The 14,692-nt window shown below is 36.7% G+C and overlaps 1 protein-coding gene and 1 non-coding gene across 3 annotated transcripts in view; one reads left to right on the top strand and one right to left on the bottom strand.

Annotated features, from left to right (window-relative positions):
- Positions 1-1,663: 1,663 nt before the first annotated feature.
- On the top strand, positions 1,664-1,736 carry TRNAW-CCA (transfer RNA tryptophan (anticodon CCA)). Its single transcript has one exon. It is a non-coding gene; the product is annotated as a tRNA-Trp (tRNA).
- Positions 1,737-10,047: 8,311 nt separating this feature from the next.
- EIF2A (eukaryotic translation initiation factor 2A) overlaps positions 10,048-14,692 on the bottom strand; it is a 40,901-nt gene continuing 36,256 nt past the window's right edge. Inside the window, exons 12-14 of one of the 2 annotated variants that reach the window (XM_057738166.1) lie at positions 11,890-12,018; positions 11,037-11,102; positions 10,048-10,439 (exon numbers count right to left, since the gene is read on the bottom strand). In XM_057738166.1, the coding sequence (XP_057594149.1) occupies positions 10,374-10,439; positions 11,037-11,102; positions 11,890-12,018 (261 nt within the window). In that variant the 3' untranslated portion in view covers positions 10,048-10,373. Of the gene's footprint in view, positions 10,440-11,036; positions 11,103-11,889; positions 12,019-13,890; positions 14,079-14,692 lie in introns of those variants that run through there. The other variant, XR_009054232.1, reaches the window with a different exon arrangement.

The following is a 14,692-nucleotide window of genomic DNA, read 5'->3' as shown; positions in this document are numbered from 1 at the left end:
AACACCCTGCACACAAGAGAAGCCACAGCAGTGAGGAGCCCGCGCACCACAACAAAGAGTAGCCCCTGCTCGCAGCAACTACAGAAAGCCTGTGTGCAGCAACGAAGACCCAACACAGCAAATAAATAAATTTATTAAAAAACAAACAAAAACAGAAACACCCTGCACTTGGTTAATGCTTTGCTGTCACCACCTTGAAATGCTTAGTTTTTGAACAAGAACACATTTTCATTTTACACTGGGCCCCACTATTTCTATGTCCAAGGCTAATTCACTTCCCTACTCCAGTCAATATTACCAAACTCTCTATCTAGATTCTCACATCTTTCATTGCCAGTGTTTAAATGCAAATGACTACTTGAGTTTTGCGGTCCAAACGTATTATTTCAATCAATAAGTATGCATGAATTGTCTCCATTATATGACTGGGAGCTTGGGAGAGGAGGTGCAAGCCAGGAACTTTAGACTCCTCAGAAGGGTACCATATGCCCTTGCTGGGAGGAAGAGGGGGAGGGGACAAAAAAGCAAAGCAGGCTGGGCACAATAAAAGGTTCTCTCTGGTGTTATCACAGTTCTAGAATTTCACTTGTTTAGCTTCAACTGAACATAGACAAATAAATAGAACTGTGCCCAGAAGCAATTTTGCCCAAGAATGTGAATGCAAGAAGCTCTGCTTTGCTGGGTCTTTTAAGACTTTAAAAACACAGCTGAAAACAAAACAAAAAAACAAAAAACAACCCCCCCCCCCCACACACACACACAGCTGACTTTTCTTTTAAAAGGAACTTAATTCCTAAGAGATTTGTAGAGGTATTCCCAAGTCACATAGTGCCTGATTTGCAACTATCCCTGGGTTACACAGGGTTTCCTCTTCCAAGGGTGCTCTCCATCCCTCCCCAGCTCAAAAAAGAACCTGAGATGGCGTCCTGGGTGTGATGGCCCTGACCCAATTCCAGGGACTCTTTGCTTCACTTCTCCCTTGCTTTCTCTCTTTCTCTGTCCACCTCATGTACATCTTTTTCTCTGTAATGTTTTCCCTCCTGCTTCCATTTTTTGCTTAGTGATCTTAGGAAAAATCTCTCTTCTTTCTTTCCCGCTCTTCATTTCATTTGTAAATACCAAGTGACCTCAACTGTGGTTGAATCTGAGAATAGTGAAAATTTAAATTAAGGACAAGAGAAGATAAGTTTATATGTATGTAGCAAAGAACCAGTATCTTAAGCACACAAAAATGACCAAAAACATCTGTAGGAATCTCCTAAAAATTATTTTCTTCCACTTAAAAAAAAATTAGCATTCAAACTTTCAAAAAGAATTCTCATTCTATTTTCCTATATTGGCATTAATTTAAAAAAATTAATTTGTAAACAGCTTTTTTGTTTTGTTTTGTTTTAATGAATCTATACTCAGTTCTTCCATGTGAGGTTTTCATTGGCTCACCTCAGCACCAATAATCACTTATATTATTACCTCTATGGGAAAACATATGCAAAACTCCATTTGCAAACATTTGACCTACAAACAAACTCTTGAGTCATGATTCATTTGCAGCCAATAGAGTACCGACAGAACTCAGGGGAAAGACAGGAATAAGTCTGATGGCAAGGGGTTAAAGAGGTTTAATTTGAAGAGTTTGGCAATATAAAAAGAAAGAGCAAGGACTTCCCTGGTGGTCCAGTGGTTAAGACTCCATGCCTCCAATGCAGGAGGTGCAGGTTCGATCCCTGGTCGGGGAACTAAGATCCCACATGCTGTGTAGCTATAAAAGAAAAAAAAAAAAAAAAAAAAAGGAGAGAGAGGAGCAACACAGGCTATTACATTTGCATATTTCTGATATGGAACATATTTCTATGATTTCTAATGCCTTAATTTCCCAATTCTATGATCCTTGAAACCCTCTAGTGGCCATAACAGGAATTGTGTTTAGGGTGAAATGAATAAAATGCTTTCAATTTTCAAATTCACTTAAAATATAAGGATATTAAATTATAAAATATTTTTTAAAAACCTTTAGAAGTATACTTTTCTGACTTCCACTTTAAGACAGCAAAATAAGCACATGCATTTGCCTCTCTCCTTTCTCAGGATCTTAGAGAAATGACAGTAAAGTGATACAAACAATAAATCCATGACAACAATGGAAAGAAGGCAGTGGTCTAGAAATTGTGAAAACTCTAGATAGGGAAGTGTAATCCTCCCACATGACCAGGAGATGAGAACAAGAAACACTGGTAAACCACAGCAGTATCTTCCATCTCCTTATATCACTACACATTGAAGGCTTGAGGCTTGTTTTATGATTTTTTTTGCCTAGGTGCAATATGGACTGAATGTTTGTGTCCCTTCAAAATTCCTCTGTTGACCCTAGTCCCCAGCATGATGGTAGTGTTTGGAGGTGAGACCTCTGGGAAGTGATCAGGTTATGAGCCCTCATAAATGGGACTAGTGCCCTTATAAAAGCCTTACCATGTGAGGACACAGTAAGAAGACAAAACCAGGAAGCGGACTCTCACCAGCTTCCAGATTTGTCAGAAATAAATCTCTCTTATTTATAAGCAACCCAGTCTATGGTATTTTGTTACAGCAGCCCTGATGAATGAAGACACCCGGCCACACCTTTTGGTACCAGATCGTGAATCTTCAAGTGTCTTTCACTTCATTTCAATGTCAATCTTAACATTTCTAAATACACTGTATTTTCTTTGTAACCTGCACTTCACACAGTAAACACCTGATTAATTGACCCATGCAGCTTTTCAAAAAGAGCGAAGGTTATTCCTCCTAGATCTGGTTTGATTTTATGGTCTTGGGGGCCAAAGATGACCCAGAGAAGTAGGCACCTGGTGTGGGCTTATTCCACTATTTCTCCTTTCTTCCAGAAATAAATAAAACACTTAACTTTGGCAAGATTGGAACAGCAAGGCTGTCACAGTAATTTCTGACATTTTACTACTTATAAATTCATACCAGTTTGCCTTGTTCTGGACATTAATGTATTTACATAGGTGGATGAACCTAAGAACTGCTTTGAAACCTCACTTGATTTAATATTCCTAGCTGTCCTTTCTAATATCTCACTAACTCAAAGAAATACACTGCAAAAATGACCACGGTTACACTGAGCATCCATAGAACTAATTTAATTTCTCAAAATACCCAACTGAATCCCAGAATGCAGATAAACGTGTACTTTATTGTTATTTTACAGCATCTGTATATATAACTGACATTTTATAACCTAAATGTACATCAGTGTGAGCTGGTTAAATTATCCTACCTCCACACAATGTGGTCATTATAAAGATATATGTACAAATTTTAAAAGGGCAAGGTACTGACATGGAATCATTTCCAAACTATGTTAAGGGAAAAAAGAATACAAAACAGTGTATATATGCCTTTTTTTTTTTTTTTTTTACAGAATTGCACATATACTTGAATATAAACATACAATGTATCTTTAGAAGGATACATAAGGAACTGGTAATTGCTGCATCTAGAACAGAAGCACTTTTCATTGTATGCCTTTTGTACTGCTTGAATTAAAAAAAAAAAACTCCTGTTCACGTACTTCCTACTTAAAATTTTAAAAAAGAGGATTTTATGTGTTACCATATAGAATACTCTTGCAAATCAGTAAGATGAAAGCCAAATGATCAAATAGAGAAATGGGCCAAGGAAAAGGAAAACCAATTCACTACAAAAATAGAAACAGAGCTTCCTAGGTTGCGCAGTGGTTAAGAATCCTCCTGACAATGCAGGGGACACGGGTTTAATCCCTGCTTCAGGAAGATCCCACGTGCCACAGAGCAACAAAGCCCATGAGCCACAACTATTAAGCCTGTGTGCTGCAACTACTGAAGCCTACATGCCTAGAGCCAGTGCTCCACAACAAGAGAAGCCACGGCAATGAGGAGCCCGCGCACCACAACAAAGAGTAAGCCCCTGCTTGCTGCAACTAGAGAAAGCCCGCATGTAGCAATGAAGATCCAACACAGCCAATAAATAAATAAATAAACAAATTTATATAAAAAAGTAAACAACCATCAAATGAGGAAAAATACATAACTCATTACTAATAAAAAGAAACAAAACCAAAAAGTATTATTTCCCTTCCCTCGATTTGGTAAAAATTCAAAAGCCTTATAGATTTGATGAGAATATGGGAAACTTTCACTGGTAGAAGTATAAACTTTTAAAGAAGGCGGGACTTCCCTGGTCGACCAGTGGTTAAGAATCTGTCTTCCAATGCAGGGGATGTGGGTTTGACCCCTGGGCAGGGAACTAAGATCCCACATGCCGTGGGGTAACTAAGCCCCTCGTACCAAAACCACAGCACAATGTGCTCTGAAGCCTGTGCACCACAACCAGAGAGATGCCCACGTGCTGCAACAGAGCCTGCATGCCACAAGGAAAGATCCCACATGCCGCAACTAAGACCTGATGCAGCCAAAAACAAACAAACAAACAAACACTTAAAAAAAAACCCAAACTTGCAGGACAGAAGATTAACATAGGACAATCAATTGTATAAAAAAATAAAGAAGGCAACTTGGCAGTATCCATAAAAATTGAAGTGTGCACAGTCCAGCAGTCATGCTTACAGAATTTACCCTGCAATTACACTAAATCGAGAGCATTAGGATAGATTACCTAAGGATACAGAAGCAATGTTATCATTGTGACCTATAGCACAGGCTCTGACATCAGACTGCCTGGGTTCAAATCCCAATCCTAGCTTGGTGATACTGGCAAATTTCTTAATTCTACAGCCTTAGGGTCATATATATTATTACATTATATATTACAGAAAGATAATATAGGTACCCATTAATAATAAAAATAATTATAAGTGAATCAATTAGTATGCGAAGTAGAAGTCAAACTCATTTTGTATTTATATTAGGTAACAGGCCAGGATAAAACATGGAATCCCAATTTATTAGGCATTTATAAAAGAAGACAGCAGATTTTCCAAATTTACTTGTCAAAAAGCAAATGAATTCCACCCAATATCCATAACACTAAGTACCTACCTTAAATATTACGGGTGTATGGAAGTCATAAAATTGAACTACAGGAAGACAATTTCCTATTCTGTAGCCTAGTCTCAGTTGGTTATGATTTTTAAATTGTACAAAACTATATTCTCCTTTATATATAAAAAAATTAAACATTACAAATAAGGTTAAAGTTCCTTTTGACCACTCCCCACCCTAGAAGTCAATGTTACCAGTTTAGAGCATACCCTTACCAAAGTTTTTTCTATAAGTTTACATACTTAAATGTAACCATAAAAATGTAGTATTGTTTCAAAAATATTCTGTATTATTTTATTTGGCAACATACATAAGTATGTTTTGACATAAATTACATCTCTATTTCTTTTCTAAGAGAATTCCTTTTTTTAAGTTATGAAAGTTGGGCTTTGCTCCTTTTTCTCTTGCCTCACTGGGAAGCTTGTGTAACCCATGAAAGAGCTTGTCTACTGAAGCACCTCCCCTCAAGCTTATAATGTTCTTCATGCATGCTTATGGTAAATGCCAAATACATTTTGGAGATGATTAAGAAAAGGAGATTTTTATGAGAATCCACGATTTAGAGATTTTCCTTTATGATGAATACACAGCAGTGTATTTAAAATTTCATTTTCAAGCACACTTTCATCACCTTATGCTCTTTTCCTTCTATCACCTTACTCTTACTGCCTGAGGATAATATATTTAAAATTAAAAAAAAAATCAAACAAAATATGTAGTTAAAGAACATCTCAGTGATTTTTATACTGAAATGTGCTCAGAAATAAAACATTTCTTTGGAAAAAATTAAATGGATTAAATGATTACACAAATAAAGACAATTCTAAAAAATGAGTCCAAGCAATCTAATTTTGGTCGTAACAGTCACCTTGGAGCAATTAAAAAGCATCTGACTAAAACAAAAGGTTTAATGAGACTACCTCTAAGATAAACATTTCATTTTGTTTTTCTTAATTATTTTGGCCAAGTGGTGGGTAGGAACTTAGTTCCCAGACTAGGCATCGAACCCATGCCCTCTGCAATGGAACATGTGAAGTCCCAACCACTGGACCACCAGGGAATTCCCTTAAGATAAACATTTTAAAAATTAATATATTTGCTGTAAACTATGTAAACTGATAATTCATTTTAAAATTTTAAAATTAAAAAAATTGTTAGGCTGCCAGGCCAAAAAACATTATACTGTCTCAGGATGAATTATTTAACATTTCATTAGAAAAACAATTTTTAAAGTAATATATTATAAAAGTAATATATTATTTTTAAAAAAGCTTGACTTCCTAATAAGTCACTTTCTTACAAATCCTGGTCTCAGGTCCTCAGATATGCTTCTGGGGAACCCACCCTGAGACAGAGTTGATGATTCATTGAATAGAAGGAGAAGAATAAAGAATTCAGAAATCAACAACTACGTATTGGTCACTGATTACAGGGAAGAAACAGGAGCAGGAGAGGACCCTCCTTCTGGGATACATCTTCTCAAGGAGACAAGGTTTACATGTGTAGAAAAAAGAACAAATACACGAAATGAAATGTGATGAAGAGTTTGTAGGTTTGAAGCTCAAAGGAGGGACTTCCCTAGTGGTGCAGTCGTTAAGAATCTGCCTGCCAACGCAGGGGACATGGGTTCGAGCCCTGGTCTGGGAAGATCCCGCACGCCGAGGAGCAACTAAGCCTGTGTGCCACAACTACTGAGCCTGCACTCTACAGCCTGCGAGTCACAACTACTGAGCCCACGTGCCACAACTACTGAAGCCCGCACACCTAGAGCCCCGTGCTCTGCAACAAGAGAAGCCACCGCAATGAGAAGCCTGCGCACCACAACGAAGTGCAGCCCCCCGCTTGCCGCAACTAGAGAAAGCTTGAGTGTAGCAACGGAGACCCAACACAGCCAAAATAAATAAAATAATATAAATAAAATTAAAAAGGAAAAAAATAAAGCTCAAGGAAGGAGGAATGATATGAACACAGGGATGTCAGAGGCTGGTCAGACTTTGAAGGCGGAAGTGAGCCTCGAAGTGAGGATGAGATGGAGCAGGCAAAAGCCCAGTGAATACAGCAGTGTGATTGGAGTAAAACGATGAAAGTTTAAGGCCAGGACGTGAAGACTTGGAATCCATTCAAAGGAGCTTGGACTTTATCTCATAAGGTTACACTTCAATGAAGAAAACTAAGATTTTTCAAAAGTGACTCACACCAGGTGTGAGATGAAGAAAAGAGGTCTCTTCATCATTGCCTTCCCTAACTGTGAAAGGCTCTGCCCACCGTATGGGGACAATTCAGGTATATCATTCTGATGAAGGGACACAGCAGAACCACCCACTCCTGGCCCAAGTCACCAAACTGGCTCTTAGATCAACCAAAAGAGCAGATGTACATGACAGTTACCCAATAATTACTATTTCTTGCAGGGGTCCCACAGTCAAATGCATCCAGGAGCCAGGTGGGTTACATACATGAATGAGATGGTGGGTTATCACAATAAGAAGCGGTGGGGATAGTGATGAACTGGCTTCTAAAGGGGGTGTCGCCTGTAGCTCCAGCTGATGAATGCCACTGGACAATGCAGACCAGTGAAGTCAGTTTCCAAAATTTTCAAAAAGAAGTTGGGAATGCAAATTGCTTGATGAAGCCTCCTCAGTTTTCACATTTTAGTAATTCCTTCAAATGAAACGGGCCCATCAAAGCATGCCCTTGGGCCAGATTTGGCCAATTTGACCTCTGGTGTAATGGTTGAATGAATCAATGTGGAAGTCTGTTGGAGCAGTATTTCCTTGCTTCCAAGATGCCACCCACACCATTTACATAACAACACCTTTCCAGGAAATGAAAAATTAAAAAAAAAAAAAAAAAAGGACTTCCCTGGTGGCACAGTGGTTAAGAATCCACCTGCCAATTCAGGGGACATGGGTTTGCTCCTTGGTCTGGGAAGATCCCACATGCCGTGGAGCAACTGAACCCGTGCACCACAACTGCTGAGCCCACGAGCTGCAACTACTGAAGCCTGTGTGCTCTAGGGCCTGTGTGCCTCAACTATTGAGCCTGCATGTTGCAACGAAGAGTAGCCCCTGCTCACCACAACTAGAGAAAAGCCAGTGCACAGCAACGAAGACCCAACGCAGCCAAAAAGAAAAAAAAAATTAAAGAGAAAAAGGAAACAGTACCATATTAAATGTATTCATCTATTAAAAGACACACCTAGATTTCAGAAACATTACAATGTAAAACAAAACAAAAATATGCTTGAGAAAGGAAGTAAATATGAGACACTTTCTCATTTAATTCCTACAAAAACTTTACATGGTGTGTATGGTCATTAGGCCCATTTTATTGTAAGGCTCGCTGAGCTTAACTGATGGTCCCAAGTTTACACATCTACTAAGTGGCAGGGCCAGGACTTAAACCCATGTCTATTCCACATCCAACACCATATCCTTGATCATTGCCATACCACTTGCTTCCCTTTGTGGAATAAGTCTCAACAAGAGCAAAGGTTGTAGGTTTTGCTGAGTGTTATAGTAGGCTAAGTGGCTGTAACAAATAGACCCAGACATGTAATGGCACAAATGGAATCAAAAAAGCGTGTCTTGCTCATTTAATAGCCTTTGGCAGCTGTTCAGGGGTATTGTTCCATGCAGTCCTTCCTGTGGTGACTCTGTCACCATCAGTGTGTGGCTTGACTAGCTCAATGAGCTGGAAGCAGAAAGAGCACGGAGGAGGCCCATGCAGTCTTAGAAGTCCTCCGAAGTGACCTGCACGCTCTTTCTACCCAGAAGAACCCAGGCATCCTAGACCACAAACGGGCCTAGGACAGCCACTACCCCGTTACTATGGAAGGCAAAAATGATTTTTGGTGAAAAGCTACTGGTCTCTTTCACAAAGTGGCTTACAGATATCAAATAATACTGAATCACGGAGAAAAACCTCGATTTGGTGCCAGTAGTCTTCAATACTTCTGTATTTTGCTCGCCTCTTTTTAAACAAAGAATGTGGATGATGGTGTTTAATAGAGCTTACTAACATTGTTTATTTTTATTATATTCTGTAGTTGACATCTCTTTTTGACAACTAATGCCAGTTAGGGGTATAAAGTTTCCTTTTACAATTAATGGGTTTAAATTGAAAATATTAAATAGTCATGCAATGGCATGTATGTATGACAAATATTGTGACAGTGCTTTGCAATTGAATCCCAACAAACAGTGTGACGTCCTACAGAAAAAAAAAAAAAAAGCTTACGCTTCTATTATTAGAAATGAATTAATGTTGAAAGCAATTATATGCACATGAGTGTATATGTCCACGCTCACTCCACACACAAAACATTAAAAACACCACTCAAATTTTAATGCATTGGGTCTTTACCAAATCTTATTTGCAGCTTTGGGGCATCAGTAAACTCGGTTATCTGTTTGTGTATATCTCTCAAAGTATTCCTAGACTCTTTTCTTTTCCTTAGTTCAAATATTACTCTAGATAATGAAAACCTATATCAATGCAAAGGAAATAAAAATAACCTCAAATGTAAATCAGATGAAAAAAATTAACAGTAATAGACTCTAAAACCAAATATAAATTAGTTTTGATAGTTGAGTGTCTTGGATTATCAGCACATTTTTTATTCATCACATAAGCGAACAATCAAAACAATCAAGACGACTATAGGAAAATAATAAGTTCATGTTTAGAAAATATTTACCTCATTAAATGATCAGGTTTATTATTTGAAATATCAAAATAAAATGCTTTACTATTTTCTGTTTTTAAAGTCTACATTTACTTTTTAGAACTAGTCAGAAAAACTTTACTTCAAATACTACAAATAATACAAACAATTTAATATATTTAGTACAACCTGATTTTAAGGCTTTTCTTTAACATTTGATAATATAATGTTTTAGGATCAACATAGCCATATATATATTCAAAGGAAAAAATTTCTCAAACTTGCCTTGTAAATTAATAAAGGATCTGTTAATTGAGAAACTTATAACAAAGTCAACAATGATTAAATTTAAAGTGCCTTTATTCATTTATATGGTAAATACTGTCCCCTACTAAAAAACCGTGACATTGATCTTTCAATCTGTCAAGCTTAGCTAAAAAAAACATATGCCTCTTTTCTATACCACGTGTTGAGATGATGCAGGATGTAAAAATCAATTTAACAGACGTCATTAAATATTTCCACACATATGCAGAATCTTGGATAAATGGTTAAAATTATAAGTGAACATTAAATGTGGGCTCATGAATATTCCATGTACACCAATGGGTTTAACAGAAAATACGCTTGCACTGATTTCTGGTAACCAACTTGCTTTCTGTGAATCTTTAAATACCCAGTTCCAAATCTTCCAGCTCCTGGAGAAGGGCTTTCTCTTTCTGAATTTTCTCCAACTAGAAAAGTTGAAAACGATAAATTTATTAAATAGGAAATAAAATAGTTATTGGATCTATAGCCATATAGCAAAAGAGAAAAAATTTAGAGAAAGAATATTTCTGAGACTTTACCAGATCTACTGGTAAACACATTTAAAAATACAGATTAGAAACAAGTTCTAATTTGTTATTTAGTATGAATTAAGGGGGCAAAAAACAGAGCTGTCTCACTGCATCGTTTAGGGCTAAGTATTTCATTCTACACTTGGGCTTCTAAGAGCTGAGGAAAGGAGGAGGGAAAGGGGCGAATGGACAGTGCGACCTGAGATACAGGAAAGAAGAGAATCTTCCAACTGTCTAACATAATAAACTGCCTTTATTTTTAGCAGCAACAGCATTAGTATGTATCACAGGAAACAGGGACTCCCTCATTCACCACAATCCATACCATGTCTTCCCCATCATTGTCTATTTAAAATGTTAAAAAAAAAAAAAAAGCACATAGTTTTCAAAAGAAGTTAAAAAATCCATACGCTCTTTTAATCGATTAAACAATAAAAAGAAGGGGAAGAATGGTAGTGACTATGAGCCCAAATGAAAAAATGCAGAAAAGACCTGATTTTTTTCTAGCTGTTTCCCAGTTGCTGCTTGTTCTTTCAGTTGTTCGATTGCTTTCAGTTTCTGCAAACATCAAATATACTATGAGTCAAAAGGAAGGAAGAATATGTAATTTTAGAATGCAAATTTTCTTATTAACAATTCAATCATATAAATGTGAAATCTGAATAAGGAACATCAATTATCTTACATTTGTATCAAGAATAGACTGCTAAAATGCTAAGGTAAACTACTTTTTAAAATTAAACGCAAAATGGGGTATGTTAAGAACATGGAATTTAGCAAGGTATTTTTCAAGATTTTAATTAACATTATCATATATGTACACCTATATGTATATATGTACATGTATATGTATTTAAATATATCACCATCGTCACCATTTATTTCAGAACCTCATTGTACCTGGACGATGTCTTTGGCTTTAAGAGAAACTCCATAATGTAGCCTGGGAAGGGCTATAGAAATCTGATTTTACCAAGGCCACCATCACAAACTGGTTGCAATTTGACAAGTTAACAAACTCCCTTTCGTAACTCTTTCTTCATCTTTAAAAATGGGATAAATATCTTGTTCTTATCTGTGTCACAAGTGTCTAATGAAACAGTGAGTATAAAAGTGTTCAAATGTACATCATTTCTTATTACTCCAAAAATCAATAAGAGACTAATATCCTTTAGACATCTGAGTGCCATGCCTAAGTTACAGTATTTCATGATGAGAAAGCAACAATGAGGACTGCTACAAAACTCTCAGATGCCTGTCTTTAGGTATCCAAGCATTACTTTCTTTATATAATTCTCATGTATTCTTTCAATAAACACATGTGCTTTTCACTTAAGCCTCCCACCTTCTTCAGGTTCTTGATTTTTTTGTCTATCTCAGGGTCTCCAGAAGTTGACTGAGAGACAGTATTTCGTGGTGTGCTCTGTGGAGCAGGAGTAGGTGCCATACCTGGACTCTTATCACTTCGTGCTTCCTGCAGGAAATATTTTCAAAAATTCAATTTTCTAAAATGAAATCATGAAAGGATTTCAACAAACATAGACTTGGTATATAAAATTCAGAAACCAAAATATGATTTTATCTTTTACACATTTTATATAAAGAAAGGATCTGAATTGCTGGTCTCGTGAAGTATGCTATACTGTCCCATAATAGATAGTTACAATGAAACTTAAAAAAAAAAAATCGCAGTATAATGAGATACAAAAAAGGTTTTTACTATATAATTGTCATAGCGAACACTTTGCTAGATCTAGAATTTAAAGGTTAAAGTACCATAACAATAAAAAAAACCCACTATGTTAGTAATATACTATTATATTAGTAATATAACTACTAACATAATGAGGAATATAATAACAAATGGAAATAAATGAAATGACCTTACCAGAGTAAACTAGGAGATTTCTGTATCAGCCAATAAGCATTCCAAATTTTTGGATATTTTGGGATGTGCCACTATGTGGATGGTTTGGAAATGTGAGAGTGCTTTCCTAATTAAGGTGTTTGAAGTTCTTGGGATATCCTCCAAAACTATGAGTATGCATGCTCAAGTACATGTAATAGATGATGCTATAGGATAAATCCCATAGAGATTTATTTATAGTCAGATCAATTCAGCTCTGCAACAAAGTGCCATGGAAAACCTTGTTCCCTGAAAGGGACAGTATATTGCTCCCAATGTGATCAGATCTCTGATGAGCTTTTTAGCATCATCCCTCCTCACCAAGTAACCACTGATTCTGAACCACTTTCATTTCCCTTAAGGTGCCATATATTCTTGTTTCCTGGCCTTCAGTGTACTGTTCTTTGTGCTTATAATATCTTCAAGTCACCTGGTTAACCCTGCTTATCCTTTAGGCCTCCTGGAAAATTGCCCCCCTTCCAAGAGACAAGAGTAGTTGCACAACACGTGGTATGTTTCCCTACTGTAACACTGTACCTGTATTGTACTACCCCCCATTAGACTGTACCTGAGGTTTCTTTGTTCAGTTGTGCCCTCAGCATATTGTGAGTTTTTTCCTTTGTAATTATGACAAGACATACGTTTTGACAAGAGGAGGAAAAAGTTATGAAAGTCTTTACTGGCCCAAAGGTAGGGCTTTTATTTTTTCCTTATGGAGTTCCCAGTAGAATACACAGACCCTACATGACTCTAAAACCTCTTAGAGTTCAGGATGGAATACTCTGAACTCCCAAAGCATCCCAGGCGAACATGGGACAGGCTATCACTCCTAGATCTCCAAACCTAAAAAGGTCTACCTGAGAATTTTTAGAGAGTGCAGAACTGGAGTATTTTTTCTTTTTAGAGTCATGCTGGTTGTATTCTGTACACTACAATCAACAAATATTAATTCCTAACCTTCTATGTGAGAACATTACTGAGCACTTTAACAGAGTATTCAAAAGAAATTATTTAGTTTCTACTCTTAAGGAGGCTGTAAGTTCTGATAATATGCAGTTTGGTATTTTTCATAATAAAAAATTAAAGGAGAAGAGTGGATAAAAGAAGAGACATACTTTGCCTATCAAAATTCACTTTTGACATGAGATAAAATTTTTAATTTAGTTGTTTGTAATCAGCTGAGAATATTAATTTTCTAGGAAGATTAATGTCATAGATATAAAAAACTATTAAAAGTTAAGAGAAATGACAATTTTTCTCCATATTTTAAAAAACCAAGAATAAGTTAAAATGTCTGTGTTATTATACTTAAATTCTGGTCATTCTCTGAAAAGGTTATGTATATGGTAAGATTAAACTCTGTTTCAATTATTTTTGGTAAACTTGATTAGCTTAAAAAGTCATCACCAGTTTATAAAAGTACTTGGTTAGATTATATACCTCTGATTCCTTTAACTTTGGTTCCTTAATTCACAGTCAGGATGAGAAGGTTTGGTCAGGTGAGATCCTGTCATAGATTATTCACCTTTGTTCTATCACACAGTCATAACTTTTACTAACTCCAGCCAGTTTTCTCAAAAATACATACTGAAAGGATTATCTTGCAAGTAGACAACTCTTTGCCATCACTGAGAAAACACACAAAGAGCAACTCCATAATGATGGATTAGTAGCATCATCTTTAGTAAATAACGTGTGGGTGATTATATATGGTTGTATGAGAGGGGGTGTGGGGGGGTTGTTTTTGTAATTATCGTGTTTTACATTAATAGCACTGATTGTTTTTTCAAAAGAGCCACAGGGCTATCTTTATTTTTTTTTATTTTTCATTTTTTAAAAAGATTTATTATTTATTTATTTATTTATTTATTTATTGGCTGCTTTGGGTCTTCGTTACTGCACACGGGCTTTCTCTAGTTGTGGTAAGCGGGGGCTACTCTTCCTTGGGGTGCTTGGGTTTCTCACTGCGGTGGCCTCTCTTGTTGTGGGGCACTGGCTCTAGGCGTGTGGGCTTCAGTAGTTGCAGCACATGGGCTCAATAGTTGTGGCTCACAGGCTCTAGAACACAGGCTCAGTAGTTGCTGTGCACGGACTTAGTTGCACTACATATGGGATCTTCCTGGCCCAGGGATCGAAGCCCTGTCCCCTGTGTTGGCAGGTGGATTTTTTTTTTTAATTTTATTTATTTATTTATTATTTATTGGGGGGTACACCAAGTTCAATCATCTGTTTTTTTTTTTAT

This window comes from Hippopotamus amphibius, chromosome 6, assembly GCF_030028045.1.
Source record: "Hippopotamus amphibius kiboko isolate mHipAmp2 chromosome 6, mHipAmp2.hap2, whole genome shotgun sequence".
In the NCBI taxonomy this organism is placed as follows: Eukaryota; Metazoa; Chordata; class Mammalia; order Artiodactyla; family Hippopotamidae; genus Hippopotamus; species Hippopotamus amphibius.
The sequence above is the reverse complement of the archived record's forward strand: the minus strand, read 5'-3'. Positions and strand labels throughout refer to the sequence as shown.